This window comes from Larimichthys crocea, chromosome VII (genome assembly GCF_000972845.2).
Source record: "Larimichthys crocea isolate SSNF chromosome VII, L_crocea_2.0, whole genome shotgun sequence".
Taxonomy (NCBI): Eukaryota; Metazoa; Chordata; class Actinopteri; family Sciaenidae; genus Larimichthys; species Larimichthys crocea.
The window spans coordinates 17,879,639-17,900,720 of NC_040017.1; the positions used below are offsets into that span (position 1 = coordinate 17,879,639).

Sequence of the window (21,082 nt, forward strand, 5' to 3'; positions counted from 1 at the left end):
AATAAAGCCTACAGTTCAGTTTTTATTATTTATTTTTGTATTTGTAGGAAACATGCAGAGAGAGAGAGAGTGAGCACACATCCATAATGAATGCTACCTAGCTATATTATGATAATAAATCTGGGTATGCTCTCAGTATTCCTCTGTGTAGTTGACACAGATTTTTATGAGTCATTTCTAATGGGACTGCAGGAAGCTGCTTGAATTGGCTGTAATAGAAAGATGCAGGAACCAGGTCTGCTTTAATATGGAAACACAAAAACACAATAAAGTACTGCCCACATGAGTTTCCGGCTCTACTTGAACTGTCTCTCGCTGAAAAGGGTCTGAATGCATACGCTCTTGTACTTTATTCCCTCCCTCTTTATTCAACCTGTCGACTTCCTCATCAGCACACACCTGGCGTCTCTATGTCCTCTTTTTGCTCCTACAATTACACTTTCACAGCTTTCAGTAATTGTTGTGTTGCTCTGCTTCTCCTCCTCTTTTTTTTTTCTGTGCCGACATCAGCTGTGATTTTTTTTTTTGCAGCCTGCTCACGAGATGTCTGTTTTATCTCTCACTGCTTCACTCTTGGACTACATTTCCTCCTCCTCCTGTTTAAACTGTATGTGAAGGCACTGCCTTGTGTCTTCATGGAGCGACTCCCTGCTGGCATGGTGCCTAGAACAACTCTCTAATCTAATAAACAGTATAATCAGGCCACTGCTCCTGCCGGGGTGTTTCACCCGAGTGTGAGCCCCAGAGGCAGAGTGAATTCAAGGGTTGTGGCCTAATGGGGGTCTGCCTTGTATTAGCCCTGATCGCTCTGTGTGTTAAGCGTCTGTTGTATATTATCAGTGTGTCAGCTGCAGTGTGTTAGTATGTATGTTTGCGTGTGTGTCTCAGAGCATCTGCTGTTTGTGGACCGTCAAGTCCAAGTCTCTTTGTGGCTCAGCAAGAGCTTCAGATGTGGGTGGAAGATTCATGTTTGGGGTGCAATGCTCAGCCATCTCAGCCTGACCACACCGAAGAAAAGATCCTCCTCTCTCTGCAGGAGATACAGCATCTCTCTGAGGAGTCAGAACACACTTCTGTTGCTACCAGAGCTTATTCTGATTCCCTGCTTGTCAATCCTCCTCCTCCACCTCCTCCTCCTCCTCCTCCTCTGCCTTCTGCTGCTGCCTATTTTCCCTCTGCTTCTAATAGTCTGCAGTTCCTCAAATGAACCTCATTGCCATACCAACACCAAACTTTTATTTAATAACACCATGGAAACTAAATTAGACTAGAAAAATACACCAATTGACCCCACTGACTGTTGAGCGCATAATCAGTTCATTGTCTTGAACAGAATGATTAGATTTTTTAAAATGTTGTCTTGCATTTCAGGATTAAGTTTATTGGATAATTATATCTTCAGTGGGTTTAGATCGAGTTAGCGTGATCACAGTGGCTCTCTCTCACTTAGTTTTTCTGCTAGTTTCCTCACCATCTCTCGCTGAAGTCTGTCCTCTCAGACGTTTTTCTCAAGAACTGGTCTCTCTCCCGCTGGTCCCTCTCCTCATTTCCCTTCATTTCTCTCATGCTTTCCCCCGTCAACACATCACATTTTAACTCTCTGCAGAATGGCTTTGTGTCTGAGAACAAGAAGCACAATTGTAAAGTAAACAAATAAAAAAATAAAGACCAGACATATGCAAACACAAGTTATTCATAGTTTGATTACTCAAAAGTCTTTCCAGTGTCTCAGTTCTGATACATGTAAAATTGAAGAAGGAGTTCTCTTACATTTACTTTGGGTTAATCTAACATGTTTCATTTGTTCTGCAATATATACAAAAAAAAAAAAACGACTTCCTCTCAGAGATAATTTTTTGGTTATTGTGAGAGGAGACTGTGTCATTTCCCTCTCATATGCAAATAGCTTTGAACAACAAGCAGCCCTGTTTCCAAAGATGGGTGCATAAATTAGATTTGTAAAAACATTGTTTTAATAACTTGCTTCTCATTTATTCATTTTACTTGAACTTCTCGCTGTATTTTTACTTTACTTTACTTTACAAGGTTAAAACAAGGTTAAAATCACATTCAAACTCTCCACCGAGCCTCAGCAGAACTACACAGATTATACAGTAATCGCATGTCACAAGCACAGATGTAGATAACAATTAGCTGTAGATAAAAACGCAGCTGATGTGGGAAGCCATCAGGATGTATTAAAGTGCAACTAAAAAATCTAACTTTTTTTCAGATGAAAATCAGTATTTAAACTCTACATTTTGTGCGATAAATATACACAGCTAACTCCCTCTACTGGTTGAAGCTATTGATTTTGAATTTCGCTATGGGCTGATTTTGGAGGCAGGTGATGTATGGTGGTTTTGTCACCAATCAACCCCTCCCCAGCTGTATTCCTGCTGCACTGAGTCATGGCCAGTCTGTCAATAAGGCTAACACTCCCTATAGTGATTGTCCTCTACTGCATTTTTTAAAAAAATTGATGGGAGAGATGGAGCTGTCAGAATTTGGCGTTTTAGCTGCACTTTAAACGGTGTTGAAAAGTGTCTTTCTTCCACTTTCTCCTCTCTCCTGGTGCCTATTTACATGAGAGTCTTTGTCTGGATGAACCTGGCCTACTGCCTGCACTTATGGATGTCATGAAAACATTATCCTGAGACAACTCTGTGCCTTTTTTAAAGATTTATTAGAAGATTATTAAATTAAGATTTATTAAAGATTATCAGAATTGCTGCAGATGACGTTAAATTACTCAAACCAATCATTAATCAACCCTTTTTTTTCACTCTAATGTTGTCCAAAAGTAATCAGCTATCAGTCATATGTCTTCTTTCCCTGCGGTTGGGAATATTTTGAGATGAGAATGAGGAGTCATTTCAGCCAGAAGAAGATGAAAACTGCACCGCCTCTCCACAGCGTTGAGAAGCAAATGGTTCTTATAGACTGCTAATGAGGAATTGAATTAGTTTTGATAGATGAATGAGATGAAGCCACATGAGATCCCTCCTAATGTAGTGTAATGGCTGATACGTGATTAGAAACTAGTATTTCGGAATGAATCACTAGTTAGATGCCAGAAAGATTGAGAACTTTTTAAGATGAGTTGAACTCTAAAGTTTTAATTTAATTTTGAATATTTGTCGCTCGCTGTTGGCTTCAAAGGACTAATTAGTCATTTTTGTAACCTTGTAAATCTTGTTTTAATTTTGTCATGGTTTGTGTTAGAAATTAAAAAAGCTGCAGTTTACAGTACATTACAATACAAGCCATATTTACTGAACAGTTTCAGACCTTGCCGATTTAAATAAACCATTTTGCAGCAGCAGAAAACACAACACAAGTTGCTGTTCTAGCGTTACTCCTTGTAGTGTCAGACATGTAGACATTTTGTTGTTGAAAGCTGCTTCCACTCGTGTCTGAGCTGCCATCTCCTTTGCTTATCATATTGTACATTTAAAGGAGTAATTTGCTTAGTCACCTTCTTGCTGAGAGTTACTGTAGATGAAATTATTGAAACCACTGTTACCTACACAAACGAAACACAACATGTTAATTAGTGAGTTTTAGAGCTGCCTTTGGACGGAGCCATCTGTTTCTAGTCGTTATGCTAAGCTAAGCTTGAAGCTGTAGCTTCATATTTGATGGACAGACATGAGAGTGACGATATTGAACTGTTCCTACAAGCTGACACGCTTTAAAGTATCTTTAAATGCTGGTGAATGAGTGTACAGGCTGAAGTGTGTAAAAGTCAAGGTTTTCTCTTCCCCTAGGTCCTGATTTAATAATAACTTGCTAATCACTCGACCTGCGATTCTAATTACAAGTGTCGTTAAGTGCTCCTTGTTTCTAATCAGTTGATCGGTGAAGATGTGGGGGAGAGTGCTAACACTGCTCTTGTTAACCTTGAATTATGCATATTACATGGTCCATTCCAGTCCAGTCATGACCAGTGTTATTGTACCACATGTCTTTCATTTAGCATTTGAGTCTTACGTTAATGACTTTAAGATTTTTCTTATAAATCCTAATTGTATGTGTGTCTGTCTAGGGGAAGGAGACGGCAGAGGAGGAGGATGAAGTCGCTGTGGGGATGGAGAAAGGCTTCATGGATGAATTCTTTGAACAGGTTTGTTTCCGTCACAGTCCTGATCGTTCCTTCCTCTCTCTCTCTCTCTCTCGCTCTCTCTTTTTGTCAGTCACTATTGTTCCCATTCACACATTTAACAGATTGATAGTAGGCTAATAACTTGCCATCTTAAATTATAGACCAGGTCATTCACTACTCTGTGTTACCTGGGTATTATTTGTCTCCTGATATTGAATCTAATTGTGTTGGGTTATTAGAGTTCTGTAATCAGTCTCCCATTTCTCCTTTCTGGGGTGGATTGATATGATTTATAGCTATTGATGTTGTTGCTGGTGTGGCATGTGGATCGTTATGTATTTTTATTTCATTTCAAATTGATACAGAGCAATGCTCAGCTCTAGATAACAATATTGGTGATTTTTCTTACCTTCTTCCACTCGCTCCTCTTGTGCATGGCAGATACTGTATGCACAGAGCCTGTGTCAAACTGCATCTATGCATGTATTTGAGAGTGTATGTCCCTGTTCACGCTGTATTTTAAATGGATCTGCTACATACATCTCCCACAGCGAGTAGTTTAGAAGTAAAAAAACAAGTCTTGGAGTGCTGGTTAGCTCACCTGGTAGAGTGTGCTCCCCATGGACAGAGGCTCAGTCCTTGTTGCAGAGGTCCCAGAGTTTGAAATCTAACCTGTGGCCCTTTGCTGCATGCCATATTGCATGCTCCATATTTATCATCATTCATCTTGTCTTTCATGTATTTCATGTATTTCTTTTGGGGCGTGAGGCAGTCCTAGTTTTTAAACCGTCTCTGTAATTTATGTAATGGGGGCGTTAACTTTGGAGTATTTTAATCGCCATTGCAAATTCTGCTACAAAGGTAGGTCATCTGAAGTTGAATGCTATTCATCAGCAGTTATTAGTTATGAAAGAGAAAATCAGCACTTTGATATGGGAGTTTTTCAAAGCAAAGAGACGACAAATACGTTACCAAAGAGAAACCATCTGTGACTGAGCTGCAGGTGCATAAACCAAAAACCCTGTATAGATATTTAATATATTTAGGAGAAATCAGGACAGGAAATACCAATACCAATATAGGCAAAGGACGTACATAACATAGTGTAAGAGCCACTTAAGCCATGTAGTTTTATTTTGTTAAGGACGTCATGCAACAGTCAGTGCAGTCTTGGAAGTCTACTGAGGTGTGGGTCAAGTTTTTGACTGTTGAATTTTGTAGATTTTTGTAACATTTGAAGTTGTTCATTTTCAAATAAAGCAGAGTTCAAGATCACCGTCTCTCTTCGTGATTGCAGTGGGTTTTCGTAAGAGGATCGGATTAGGTTTCATGGACTCGTGTCAGAAATAAGTTCCTCGGTTGACTAATTGGCCTAGGCACTTGGGCCTTTGGTAACACAGGGTAGGCCAGGGTATTAAATGTTTTTCAGGCCAAGGACCCTGTTGATGATAGAGAGATGGAGTAGAGACCTCCTACTGTGCTGCATATTGAACTGGGGCTGCAATAACGTGCACAGCAGCTTATAATGCTAGCTCACATGATTGCACGAGGACTAGTGGGCCTATCATCAACGCTAGTGTACTTTTTTTTTTTTCCAAGAGGCCGATTTATCTAATAATATGTTGGATTTGTTTAAAGAAAGAAATCAAATAATAAATTTGCTGGTCCTTGCAGTAACTCTGAGGACCCCCTGTGTGTCTGGACCCAGGGCATAAGGGTCATTTTAAATTCACATGTTCTATCTCCAATCATATATGACCGCAACTATTAATTCAAGCAACTGGGCAGCACATGAATAGATTTGGTGCTCAGTCACTCTGCTTTCATGCAGCTACGACCGCCGCCTGCTTCTCAGCAGTTTAACTCCCTCCACGCCCCCACTCCCCTGATTCTTCCAGCATTAGCATTTAGATTCCTCCATTCAGAATGAGTTCATGTAAATGTAAGTGTTGTGTATCTCTCACTCTGCCTGCTATTTTCTGAGCTTAGAGACATGTCTGTGTCACACTTGTGCAGATTTATTTTGCAGCATCACGGGAACAGAGCCGCACCGCCGAACCAAAATGCACTCTATTATTGTACACTTAGAATGACTATCCTGACTAAGCTGTCGCCTAATATGATCCATTTTCAATAATGTCTTTTTCTGATCCATTTCCAAGTTACTTATCTTGCTTGTGGTTAGTAATAAAACAGATAAGCAGAGCAGCAGTTATCCAAATAATATCCTCCAGACATTTTTAGTCCCTCCAATGGATGCTTGTATCGTATCTCCTCCGAGTTGGTTGTGCCTCCAAAGGGAGGTGACCAGGAGCATCATTTGGTGATTAAACAACCTCAAATGGCTCCTGTCAATTTAAAGGAACTGTGGCTTAATACCAAGCAGCGGCCTTTGTGGCTGGGAAATGAAACCAATGTGGAAGTGCTGCAAACTGTAATTCCTCAAGCGGCTGCTTGAGACCGGCTGCAGAAGTCACCCGTTCAAATGATATTAAGGCTTAAAGTTACCCAAAATTAACAGCCTGGCCGCTTTGTATTAGAGTGCCCAGGCGTCATTCGTCCCACCTCAGGTTCACTAATGATCCACATCTTTGCCAATATTTAGATTACCTGTGAGGCAGAAGAAGCAGTACATCGAACATGGCGGCAGCCAGCATCGCAGATTTTCAGCTTCAAAACAGCGCTTTGGAAACCTATGGGTGACGTCACTCATGCTCTGTCTTCGCTTGATTGATCAACATCTCTTTTAAAGCCCTTGAAGGGACTACATGACATCTTGATGAAAATTTGCAATGCTCAAAAATCCAAACACTTCTTCTCACTTTGATTTTCATTTCTATTTTGTAGTTCAATTTAGTTTCTTTCAAGTTGTCTACACCCAGGACTGATCCGTCTGGAGTTTCAGCCTTACATTTGTCTCAAGGGAGACAAAGAGAAGAAAGAGGAGGTTGAGTGAAATGTGGAGACAGGGGAGACAACAGAGAACAGTTTGAAGCCGGAGAGGATTTTGGAATAAAAGCGATGTGAATAAGTTAGACAGCAAAGACCAGAGAGGAGGAACAGGTAGTAACATGTGACAGAGGGAGATGTAGATAGTGAAGGGAGCAGAGGGAGTAGTCATGCTCTCAACACGCTCACCACGCTGTGTGTGTTAATTAAGTTTTCAGTGGTGATCCGAAGGGATAGCAGATGGTTGATAGACAGTCCTTTGTTTATCACTTGCATCATAAACGTGACCCTCAGAGTATGCATGTTGAATTCATAATATGTTTGTGTGATGCTGCTTGTGGCTGTGTCTTTTTTGCATCATGACGTATTACAGTATCGCTTTACACAATGATTATAAAAACAACCTTGATCATTACTATTAAAACGCATGGAAGAGCTTTACTGTTGCATATGGTTGACATATTTTTTCATAATAAATATGACCAATGAAGTTTATTCCTCTCAGGTAAATGCAGTGTACAAACACAACTTGGTCTGTGACTGAGTCTGAAAGTGTTTAAGATTAAGTTTTCTATCGAGTGGTTAAATCACTAAGAGCTGGAAGGAAGGCTTCTGCTATATCGTTCAACAGCAGGTACGACATCTGACATAGGCTGTTTACCTCGACGCTTTATGGCTTTCAGTCTGGATGTGTAATCTGGACCATATGTTGTATGCTGACTTCACACCTTTGATAGAAACGTGTGCATGCATGTGTCTGCAATATGTGATGTTTCTTTTTTATGTGGTCATGAACTAAGCTGTAACATTTAAATCTGAAGTATTTATTAAAGTTTCATGATGCTGTGAAAGATTTGTTTACATCAGGACTGTAGTGAATTCGGTGTGTATGCTGAATTATGATGGATTTAGAAAATATTCATACTATACTATGAGACGCATATAGAGCGAGCAGCAGTATATTTGTCAGTGTTCCTCCTTCATTGTGTAGGAAAGCTCATATCAGGCCCACAAAATCCTTCACGAATGATGCAAGACTGAAGTAAGAAAGACTCACTGTGGCCTCAAGCCTTCTTATTCTCTTTTACTTTGGTAAAACGAAAATTACATGATAAGAAGATTGTTCAAATCTGTGAGATTTAGCTGACTAACAGGGCCTTTGTACCATAATCTAGAGAATTGTTAAGACTTTATTGATACCATTGACATTATTGATTCTTTATAGATCAATTGTCTGAAACATTGACAGTACGTGTTGTGTTACTGAAAAGCTATTTGGCTCTATGGCCGCAACCTTGTTGGTATAGTCCTGCCTCTTCTGCCTCCTGACTAATCTCATAGGCGGAGCTGAGGCGGGCTGAATGACGCCTGGGTGCTCAAACAAGTCATCCTTTACGGTACCCACCTTTCAAAGCAGTCATGCTGTTAATTATGCATAACTTTAAGCTTTAAGCTTTTAACAGGTGAGTTATATTAAAACTCAGACTCAGTACAGTTGTCATGAATGGGGAAATTAGCTACATAGACAAAGACAGTTTTTTGTACCAGGCCGTAAACATGTTTATTTCTGCTGTGAAGTTGGACATTTTACCATGGGCACTTATGGAGACTGACTCGTTTTATAGCCTGCCTCAAGCGGACGTTTGAGGAACTACAGTTTTTGGCACACTACAGAAAGATTAGAAAACAGGGTGTTGTCATCATGTAAAATGAATGAAATGACAAATGTACAGTATTTGTTTTCATTTGGCTTTTCTTAGTCAAGTAAAGAAATACTAAGTCTGTCTGTGTGTTGGTATATTATTAAAACAGGAAATTTACTCTCTAAATGGATGTGCCACTCGGTTGGGAAGCAGCCGTTCCTGTGTTAAGTGCTGTGGTATTCCTGAAGTTTCAAGCCCATGTTGTGTAGAGAGATGTCACACTTTGAACTGTTTCCTCATCTCTGCCATGAATCTTTCTAGTTCGAGCAGAGTAGATGAGTCTGAGGTCATTGTTTTGCAATGTGCAGCTGTCATAAAAACATGCCAGCATCGATGGAAAGAACTGATAGACTTGGAAGCATACGATATCCATGAATTGGAGAATGCAGCTGTCTTTCAACTGGAACCAGTTCTCCATTTCCATCACTGTTCATATACAGACAAATATCAAGCATGTCAGGCTCATAAAGAAAAGCCGTCCTGTGAGTGTTTGTGTCTGCACATTTCTTCCTGCATGTATGTGAGCTTTTGAAATTGTTTTTTCTCCCACACCAATAAAATTTGCCTCATGTCTTATGAGACCTGAGAGGCGCACCGTGACTCACTATCACATTGTCTCTAAAGTGAGACAGCTTAAAGTGGTTTCATTTTCTGCTCATTTACCGTCTCCTTCACTTCCTCATCTCTGTATTTCTGTCTCACGTTTACTTTTAACTTTGTGATCTCATCCCATTTGTCTGTCTGACTTTATTTAACTCGTGTCTTCTGTAGTGCCTGGTCTCTCCCCAGTGGTCTCCCAGAGCCAATTGTGTTGTTATTAAAAAAACAGATCCAATCAGGAGCTAATTAAAAGAGATTATGGGAGAATAATGACCCTGGCTGGAAGGAGGAAAAGCTCAAGAATATGTAGATGGAGAAAAGGAGAGAGCTGTGAACTTCAAATGGAGACGTCAAACCAGTGACATGCACAGAGAAATAACAACGGACGTATCATAGAAAAGAATGAAGGGGGGACATGCTGACCTGTAGCGGAGCAGGTGTAGAGGAGGAGTAAGTGATCGGGGGTGGATGACAGACTGGGATGAAAGTAGAGTTTGATGACATCACTGACAGATGTGACCCGCTGCTCGTCCAGCTGTTGCCTGAGCCAGAGGCAGCAACGCTGGCGACAAGCCAGCAGGGAGGAGGAGGGAGGTGATTTTTTAGAATGTCAAACCTGGATCTTGGTGACAGATGATGCTGTGAAGTGCAAGAGATCAAAGAAGAATATGAATGTAATGCACTTCCAGGGTCAATTTCCTTTCAGAGTGCAGTACCACTGTAGAAAATATGAACAGTTATACATGTGTATTTGTCATACTTATATTGCTTATGATAACAAAATTAGCAAGTTGGCATCTTTGCTAAGAGCCAAACAACAACACAAGGCATAGCAGCCAGCTAGTTCAGCAGCAAGAAGCCCAGCTCGGTGTTCTGGCTAAAAGTCAGTCGAGGATTTACTCTCGTCCAGCAGCTTTTTGCTCGTTCACTCTCTTTCTTTCTTTTTAGCGTCCTCTGTCGTCCTCTTCAGTCTCTGCCATGCTCTGCCTCTGCTGAGCCCAAATACATAGCCCACACGCTTAGTTCTGGTAGCCAATCCAAAGTTGCTCCATGTCTAGAAAAGTTACAGAAAAGTTACATAATATAAACAATAAATAAAAATAATATTGCTTTCATGCATTTAGTGATGTGCTTCAAGGAATAATTCAACATTTTTGGAAATATTTTTATTTGCTTTCTGAGATTGATTCCGCTTTCATGTCTGTCTACAATTCCTTTGAGTGTGTGCGGCAGACAGAAAAAGAATACAATATTCCTGTTTATACCGACCCTGAAAATCAGTCAGTTCACCCGTCATCTTTCTGCAGAAAGAATGTGCCTGAGGTTTGTTTAATAGGTAGGCAACAAGCCAAGAAATAATTAGTTAGGATTTTGATGGATATTGAGACTTGCTCCCAAATTTTCTGAAGTTGATGTTATGGACTACTTTGTGTATTTATGGGCTAGGCTTCTCCAGTTAAGGTACGTCTTCATAAAAATAAAAATAAAAACACACAAAATAATGAACAAAAGTGCATTTCCAACTGTGACAACAGTTGGGAAGGCCCTTTTACGTGAAGTGAGAAATGGTTTTCTGAGTTTAGTGTGGAAAAACAGCGCAGAGCCCTGATCACAACCCCATCCAACACCTTCAGGATGAGATGTAGCGTAGACTGTGAGCCAGGCCTTATTGCCCAACATCATCTTACTCACTAATGCTCTTGTGTCTGAATGGGAGCAAATCCTTGCAGCCAGGCTCCAAACTCTAATGGGAAGCCTTCCAGGAAGTGCAGAGGCTGTTACAGCTGCAGATTAATGTGTTTATAATGAGATAATCAACGATCAAATATGGATATTATGTTTGGTTAGCCACATACTTTTTGCCATGTAGTGTAGCCGCATCATATTCCGGTGCTTTGTGCAGCTCCTGTTTCTGCTATATAGTGTTACTTAAGCTGTGATTTATACTTCAATATCCTGAGTTACATCACAGGTTGTTAAGACACAGGTGAGTGGGTTTTTTTCTGTATCGAAAGTAGAAGACAGTCATTTTTACTGCACGTAATGTTTCAGTGATGAGCAAAGCATTCATTTGAATTAAGTAGATGTAGCTCTGTTTGCATTAATGGTATATGGCAGTTTGAATACACACATTACACATGCATGAGAGAAATAATGACTGACTTTATACATGTGTGTTATTTCACTTAAACCTGCTGCACTCTGCTTTCATCCTGCCTCTAATATGATAATGAGATCTTCATTTCAGTTTCTGTCAACATCACTCAGGCTAATCTCTGGTGCTTCCTACCTCAGCGCTGAGGAGATCTAAAGTGCTTTTTGGTCTCTGTCTCTTTCTCTCTTCTCTCGGCAGGTGGAGGAGATCCGAGGTTTCATCGAGTCTCTGGCAGAGAAAGTTGAGGAGGTAAAGAGGAAGCACAGCGCCATCCTCGCCTCACCTAACCCCGATGAAAGTAAGGCTGGTTGTGATTTCTGTTTCCTCTTGTTTTACTCTCTCAGCATAACAAACTCAACACACCGTGACTCTCTCCGTTTTTGTACTGGTTTTATCTGACTGACCAGTCGCATTTGTATCATCTGGTTGGTGACATGATAATTATTATTATTTTATGAAATTTTATGTGTATTATTAGAACATTGGATAAAGCCAGGCTCAAAGTTCTTGTTTCATTTTGCTGACATATTAAATTTAAAGGTTTTTACAGAGTAACATTTCGATATATCTTGTTTTATCACTCTATAAATCAGAAAAAATTGTGAACAGCCATCCATTTTACCCATGAATAAAATATTGTTTAAATAAGACTATGAACAAAGCCTTTGTACAAACATTCAGAATATAGATAAACGGGAAGCTTTGGTGTATGTAAGTGGTACTGAAGGTGAGATCTCTGGTATACATATCACCAGGAAACTGCCCCAGCTGAGTACTTAGATTAAGTTTTATTAAATGCTGCGTTTGAATATGCACATCTTTGGTTGTTAGTCCCCTTTCTATCATTGCATTCCTCGTTTTAATATTCATTACATCCAGTGAAACCAGTAAATAGGAATGCACTAATGAAACTTTAACCTCCTAGATTAGGTTATAGAGCTCCTCTAATTGTTTGGTTGAAAGGGGCTAAATGAGTGGCTCAACATAATGAATCATCCAACAGGGGGTCACTTCAATTTTCTCTGAGATTGGACTAATACAACTTAGACTGTTTCACAAAAATAAAGACTTTAATCTTAAAAACTTCTCTAGCTAAATCTGAACTAACAGAGATGTTTCCACGGTAACAATAAGTGACACCTGCTGACTCGTGGCAGCAAATGTTTAAAAAAAAGAGGAAATAATGGGTCATAATTTGTGGTTTTCTTATGAAGAGAACCGTGTGAAGTGAGTTTAGAGTGCAAAGTAACTTACAGTAGTGGGTTATTTTCGTTTGCCCAAAGAAACTATCCAGAGCACAAACTAATGAGCCCCCACACAAGATTTTAGGTTGTGCAAGTATGGCAACTTGGAAAGGAATGGAAAAAGGAAAGGAAGGACCCAAATGCAGATACTACAGGAGCCTTTTGGAGTTAAAGAAATAATGTAATAATGCAAAACACAAACTTACAGGGTGCAAAGGCAGGTGTCAAAAAAAAAAAAAAATCAAAGAAGAAGCAAGGTCCAGGTCCAATGTCCAGAAAAGCAAAAATTTCAAAGCACAAGGACAAACCACTGAATGCTTGATACTAAAACTTAGGTGCTCACAGACTAAATACACAAGTGGAAACACTGACACAACAGACACAGGTGAAACTAATCAGGGTGAAACAGACAATCAAAACTGGTGGCAAGCGCAGCAAAGGCGGGAAAAAAAGTTACAGACACGAGGAGAGGGAAGAATTGCAAAATAAATCAGGAAACACTAAACAAAAAAATGTTTTTTGTGCATTGTCTTTTCCCAGTAAAATGTTCTTGTGCCTGTTGAATTATTCCAGAAGACTGCTCAAGTGAGAAGAGATGACCAGTGCACAATGTGATTATTTAGTCAGCCATGTTTTCTTTCATGGCAAATTAGTCCTACAGAGACAGCTTTGTGCAATAGATTAATTTAGACATCTGTCTAGTCACGCAGGCACGACACACAGACAGAGTAAAAGTTGCTTTATTCCATCAAGAGTCAAAAAGAGGAGATCAGTCAAAAAAGGCAAACTTAACCAGACAGGGTGGCAGGTGATGAGTCACAACAAGAAATGCCAGCCGCCGGCATTTTGAAGACATATTTGCATCGATACGAGAATAGATTTAGTGATTTATAAAGATCACAAGTTGCATGAGTTGCTTGTCTTCTCCTGTTGTACTTCTGACAGAGTAGCTGCTTAAAATATGATCAATATATAATATGTGTCATTTCATCTGGAAATGTTCTACTTGTGTTATAAAGACGTTAGTAACTGCGGGTTATTGCCAAATCGACCAGAACTGAGATTTTATGGATTATGACTGAACTGTTTTTCTTCTATTAAAGGGTGAATTATCATAATTTATTGATTATATCAAGCCAAGACTGACCCTTTTTACGCACACACTCTTTAATGATTACATTAATATTTAATATGACAATGACTGAGTAATGAGTCAGAAAAAAAAACTTGAATGGAAAACAGAAAGAGACAAAAGTTGCTATTTTATATGCCGTCTAGTATCTCATGGCAGCAGAAAGCCTGATAATAGTGGCAGATTTCAGCGAGCAAAACAAAGAAACATGACTCCATTCCTTAAAAGAAATTGAGGAAATAAAGAACAATTTGTCAGCCTGTTGAAAGCCAGCCTGCTGATGGAGACTTTGATAGAAGAACCTCGAAGAGCCAATCAGTCCTCTCTGTCCTGTTGTGCGTTTATGCTCTCACAGTGAAATCTCTTACACCCTTGTTTGTCCATTTTTCTCCACTTGCCTGCTCCCACTCCATTACTCTTCAGTCCTGTCTTCACCTCTTCACTTGCTGTTAACACCGTCTGCCATTTTTATTACTCTCTCCTCACTTTGTCCATTCCAACTACTCGTCTGCACTTTTGTTCAGTCTGTGCTGCTACAGTCCATCTTTCCTCCTCTCTTTCTACCCCCTCTATCTGTGTTTTCTCACGTCCTCCCCTTTCATGTATGTCAGGGCATTGATCTTGACCCCTGCTCTGACAAGGGTGATGTTGCTCGCACTAGTAACGCCCCACATCTCTTTTCCTCTCCCTGATTACCTACCTTCCATCTGAAAAAGCATCGATCTGCCTGCAGCCTCAGACATCAGATGAGCCCTTTAACTAGTCGGGCAGGAGATGACGTGCAGAGCAGAGGCCAGGTGCTGCTTTAGGATATGAATTCTTCCACAAGTCGTCTCCTTTGTGATCGAAATCAATGCAGCGTGTGTGTGTGTGTGTGTGTGTGCGTGTGCGTGTGCCTGATAAATACACATCAGTTGGCAGCTGATGTAAATGTCAGGGTCATTCATTACAATGAGGTCAGTATGATTTTCGTCGCCTGCCTGTTGCATTGTGACCACTGACGAAGACGAATACCCTGATTGAGGAAGCTCCTCCACCTCCTGAACAATGTTTTATATTTTGTGTGTGAATTCAAATTACAATTTGGCAATTTGGCAAAGATAAGAATTGACAAAATGTTGTGACCGTCATTTTTGTTAAGTGCACAACAGCCGTACTTGAATTAAGACAACACTACCCTGCTGAAATGAATGCATTACTCCAGGAAGTACACGGTGTACTACACAGAAGTGTACTAACAGAAGTATTTGAATTGAGACACGTGCTAAGACATGCTGAACATTATACCTATATATCTGACAATGCTGACATGCTGAAGCCGGTGCAATGCTTTTGCTAAGTAGCCAAAAGTACAGCTGAGGGTGATTGAAAGTATTTTGTTCTTAAACCAAAGTATTACAAACACAAATCACAAAAAGTCAACACTGTTTTGAGGAGACGAACCCTCAAACTCATGTGCTTGTTCACCCTGAGTTCCTCTCTACATCTTTATTTTGGTACAGTGTCAGAGTGGCACACTTCCTGCATTAGAGCACAGCCATTGACCACAGAAAACGTGTGATGTATGTGAATATAATTCGTAGAGCCTACAGTGTGTTGGTTGCACGTGTGTGTAGTCTTTCTGCTGTGGTATCGGTCTGACATTTCTGCTCATATTGTGTGTGTGTGTGTGTGTCATCAAAACTAATTGCACAATGACATTTTAATGTGAAATCTGACGTACTTTAAGATCTACACTGATTCACTGAAAATGTTGCTTCCATAAAAGGCCAGTGTGGTCTTTCATCGTTTTTATAAAATATTCTGTTTGTCTTTTTTTCCATTATAAAGTCTTATTCTCCCTTGTGGTGAGAGGAGCCCATCTTTTTCTGCCGTAACTTCAAAGCTCGTTCCTTCTACCAAACTTCATCTCCTTCCTGTTCCTGTGGCAATGACTCTCCTCCACGTTTCCTCTTCTAGGACAAGTATTTTTCCTCACAGTTTCACTGTCTACGCACTCATTCTCTCTACAGCGTAAAAGCAGCAATCATGAATATTACTAAAACAGGTGCTTCGACCTTGTCTGTGTGTGATACAGAGAGCGAGTGCAGTCACAGTGTCATCTATTTTCTCTGCAGTCTGCTGATAAACAGGATAATGGAGGAGTAGCAGGGAAACACACACACACACGTTTTTTTTTATTTTTTAGTGAAGGTCTTTTACAACTCACCGTAACACTGTGAGACGATAAACCTTCTGTTTCCGTCACGGTTTATCAGTTTCATAATCACATCACATCTCCCCAGCCACCACCCACCTGGCCAGCTACACGACCCCAACCTCTCCCTTTCTCCTCCTCCTCCTCTGCTGAGGGAGCTTTTGTATTTGCTGACACACACACACACACACACACAGACACACACACACACACACACACACACACACACACACACACACACACACACACACACCACACACACACGTACACATACTCAGACACACGTAGCCTTTGTAATAATACCTTCGCCCCTGCATTACACATTATCCCATATCACAGTTTATACCCACCCCCTTAAATGAGGCATAGCAAATTTCTACCATGGAGTTGCAATATACAGTGTGTGTGTGTCTGTGTGTGTGTGTTTGTGTATGCTTGTTTTGCTTGGTTGGTATTAAGGATTTGTGTGGGCTGTGCTCAGTAGCAATATAAAGTAGGAGGTCCAATAATAATGATGATAGATTAGGTAATAGCCATCAGGTCATAATGCGTATCGAACCTGGGATTCCTCATGAGCACATTCCTCTAATGCAGGAAGGGAAGACACAGATTTGTTATATATATAGAAGCGTGACTGAATTCACATTGTCCATTAAATAATTGCATTATTTGTTTTGAGCGTTTATATGTCTATTATTATTAATTTAAAAAATGTCACAATACATTTGACATGGCAGATAATTGTAGACTTCAGTACATAGAAGTTGTTTGACTTGACTTGAAAGCATTGTGTGTTTCATTTGTGAGCTGGGTGTATGATTTGATCTGATTTGATTAAGTTTTTTTAGATTATTATCCAAATGTTTTTCTGGGAGAGTAGTAAAATAGTCCAAGCCAGAAAACCCATTGTTTAGTAGAAGAACCTGAAGAATAGTTAATCGGACAAGTGGTTTATGCTGTTTCCTAAAAGTGACTGTATATCTACACCTCCAGCGTCATAAACGAAGCTAAATTAATAACATGAAACAAGATAATCTGTCCCTGTTACAATCACACCTACAGGCCATTTTAGAGTCTCCAATTAGTGTAACCTGTGTGCGTCTGTGGGAGGAAACCTTAGCAGCACTTAATGTACCCTCCTGGTTTGTACATTAAAACCGTTTGAGACAAGCAGCCTTGAGTACTACCCTGTAGTGCTGTCTATATATAGGACAGGGTGTGAACATCAAAGGTAGAAACAAGAAAACAAGCAGAGGAACTTTAGATTTGTGTTTCCTCTCAGTGCTTCTGGCTGCAGAGTTTTGGATCGATTGTAACATCAAACTCCAACTGCTGCCTGCTTGAAAATTAGTCCACTAATGAATGTAAACTCAATACAGAAGAGAAATTAAATATTAACTCGTTTGTTCATCATTCAATTTTTTACACTTGCATTTTTACTCTGGAACAAAAGAACACACATATTCTTGACTTGGTTTGAGACACATGAACAACATCTTGCTGACCACCATACTACTGCAACATGTACTTGAGTGCATTGAGTGCAAACTTCTAGTTTAATTAAATGCAAAGAATCTGCTCCTTAACGCTGCTACTTGAGAGTTTATTAAGCAGCATTTCTGTTTTTCCAACCACTTAGCGTTTGCTCCCTCTGACATCTCAGCCTACAGTTTCTAAAGAGCGTCTTTCCTCTGAAAGTCCTCAGCTCGCAGCTCTGGAGAAGCTTGTTTTAATTGCAGCCTGTGAGTGTTACTATTTCTAGTGTCAGTTTTTTGGCTGGGAGCGCTCCCTCCCTCGGAGTGCTGTTTGCCAAAGCTCCTCCACCAAAATTTAAAAGTGTTTTGTAAGTTCCCCCAGCTTTTTGTGTTCCCTTTGTTCTTCGTCAGCCATCTTTTTTCTTTGTTCCCTCTTTTATCTCTCACAATTTTCTTTCCTCTTACATCTCCTGCACAATGTCCAAGATGATGTAGTGTTATAGCCATTGAAGACATGGCGATATACTGTTGAATAATAATATCCCTCTTAAATTGAGGTTAACGGTCAAAGCCAAAGCCAAGGACACAACACGTAACAGAGGTCAAAGCTAGTAAGATAACTCATTCACGTAGGGATAAATCAGTTTAACTGCCCTATGTCCTCTTGACTCCTGAACCAGCGGACAGCAAGAGGCATGCAGTGTTAGTGCTCTGATCTAGATTGAAATGTCAAGTGTTGGGAGGCAGGGGGAGGTTTCAAAGTGACAGTAACACTCACAGTAACCCTGTTATGCTGTCTCTGAAGATGTTACAGGAGAAAGAGAGGTTGTTAGAGAAAAGGAGGGGGTTGTTAGCAGGGACTTAATCAGGTACAACACCCAGATCTGCTCTTGAGTGGTGCACAAAATAAGATATCATGTACTGTGTTTTACTTTTACTACTAAATGGATTCATAAAGTTAAAAATATGGATTATCATTTTCATGGCACGACAGTGGTGATATCCACTGAGAATACATTCAATTTCAGCTAAACCTTGGGCTCAAGAAAATGGATTTTCAGCCGTGGCATGATGAGATTTATAACAACCTTCAGTTTAAGAACTATGGATTGTTTAAATGTGAACACCTTTGACACTGTCAGACTCATGATGGACAAAATCAATGCAGCAGAACTACACATTCTTCTTTTCTGAAGGTCCATAACAAGGACTTAAAATGCCGATTCTGGTTCCAAAAATATTTGGATTTATCCTGGAAGACGTGATTTCTAAAAAAGAAATGTAGGCTTGTCAGCTTTCCAGTTTTCTGTCAGGATTTCGACCTTGCCCTTTTACATGCAGAGATTTCTTTGGATTCTCTGAATCTTTTAACGATATTACTGATTGTAGATGATAAAATCCATAAATTCCTTGCAATTGACGAACATTGTTCTTAAATTGTTCACAAAATGGTGAACCTCGGCCCAGGTTTGCTTGTGAATGACTGAGCTTTTTGAGTATGACCTTTTGACACTATGACATGTTACCAGATAACCTGTTTACCTGTGAAATGTTCCAAACAGGTTATTCTTTAGCATTCACAACTTTCAACCTTGCTACATAAATGTAGATTTACAAAGAAAAACAATAGTAGTTTGAACAGTAAACATCTGGTTGTAGTAATACTTGTCAATGACTGTAGCAACAACTGCCAGTATTAAAAGGTAGGGATGAGTGAGTGTGTTGTATCCAAACTCTTCACTCTCTCGTAGAGTTTAGTGATTAAACGTTATCTGTGCTGTCAGTTTGTCATTGAGTTCGTACTGTATTTTGGCAGAAGAGAACATATCAGGAATGTTTGAGGGATGAGCTCAGACTCTGTCTCTCCAAAACATCAGACAAGAGGGCTCTAGACGATCAATAAGAGGAGCAAACACACAAAGGACTGGTAATATATTTACAGAGTGAGCAAGGGGGAGACGGAGAGATACTGCAAGATGTAGAAAAAGATAAATGGCTGCAAGTTAGAGATTGGAAAGGCAGCGATTGACCCTGAGTTAAAGTGGAGGAAACAGAATCGGCTTGGTGTCTCGTCAGTGTCATGGTACCCTGACATCAGTCTGACACACACACACATTGTGTCGATATAATAACAGGACCTCCTTTATCAGCGTGAAAGATGGACTGCTGACCTGAATGGTCCTGTGAGTGGATAAATGCTGCCGCTGTAGAACCAAAGCTGGTGTAGGATTGAAGTTTAATGTATAGGGAAGGATTGGCCAGGACCTATATCTTTTATTAAATCACAGTAATGTGCTGCTAAGTGATGATATAGGTGCCATTGTGATCAGTTGACATTAAGTGAAATCAGATCTGGTGTGTTCACAAAGGATGTCAACGATGATGGTGCAAAGAAATACCAGTAGCCTATACTGTATACAAGCTGGCGTGCAACACTGATATAATATTGAGCTTTAGTTGCAGTATTACACCAACGTGTTCACATTTTTGCCAACAGATTGATCAGAGAATTAATACCTGACGGACTAAATATGAAGCTATCACTAGCAGCTAACTTAGTTTAGCACAAAAACTGAAAATGGTGGGAAAGCTAGTGTGGCTCTGACCAAAGATAGCAAAATCCACCTACAAGCACCTCCAAAACTCATCAATCAACGTGTTACAAAATGACAAACAATCATTTTATAGACTATAATTTCATCAGGTCCAGTTGCTAGCAGAGACTACTATCTGACAACATATGCGCGACATCACCCGCATGTTTCTGAAGAGCTGTTTTAAAGCTCAAAATTGCCACCGTGTTCTGCCTCCCTTTGCTGTAATAGGTGCACCTGCTCACACTATATTTTAGACTGTTGTAGGTGACATGGACTGTTGAGTTTGTTCAGGTAGAGAACTTTAGTTGCTTGGCTACCAGCTGGCTAATAACGTCCTGTTCTTATAGGTGTGGAGCGTCACATTTGTAGCTTCACACTTCATGCTAACACTGTTCCTATCTCATGTCTGTGTTTTTGTAAATGGAAGATCGGCCTTTTCCACAAAATCTAACAGTGTAACCGTCCTCTAGAAATGCACAGCTCCTTTACTCAAGTGTCTTTGACTGAAATTGGAAAGTGTTGAATGAGCTTCAGCCCGTCTGGTCAGCTCAGTTTCTCTGCGTTGTTTCAGTCATTCTGGTTTAATTTTGTCAAGGCAAACACACCAAAATTAAATTTGTTCCAAGCATACTGCCAGCTGTAGCAAAAGTCATATTCAAAGCTCAAGTGGTTGAGGATGCATGCAGTGAGTGCCTGTAACAGTGTCCTAGTTTTGAGTCATTTTGAGGGTCATTTTGTTGCATATAAAGGATAAGTCTGGTGTTATTCTATGATTTATATCTTATTAAAAAGGCAAATGAAAAGACCGAAAATAACAGCGAATTAGTCCATCTCTCAGTTGGACATAAACCTTTAAAAAGAGGTAAACAAACATACTGTTTCATTTTGGGGGGAAAAAGGTTCACTTTATGTTGTAGTCTTCACT

General features: G+C 40.0%; 1 protein-coding gene across 3 annotated transcripts in view; it reads left to right on the forward strand.

Annotated features, from left to right (window-relative positions):
* Positions 1-21,082, forward strand: part of stx1a (syntaxin 1A (brain)) — a 56,060-nt gene that overhangs the window by 11,702 nt on the left and 23,276 nt on the right. For all 3 annotated transcript variants that reach the window (XM_027280789.1, XM_027280790.1, XM_027280788.1), the window contains exons 2-3: positions 4,049-4,126; positions 11,711-11,810. In XM_027280789.1, coding sequence (XP_027136590.1) covers positions 4,049-4,126; positions 11,711-11,810 — 178 coding nt within the window. The remainder of the gene's footprint in view (positions 1-4,048; positions 4,127-11,710; positions 11,811-21,082) is intronic.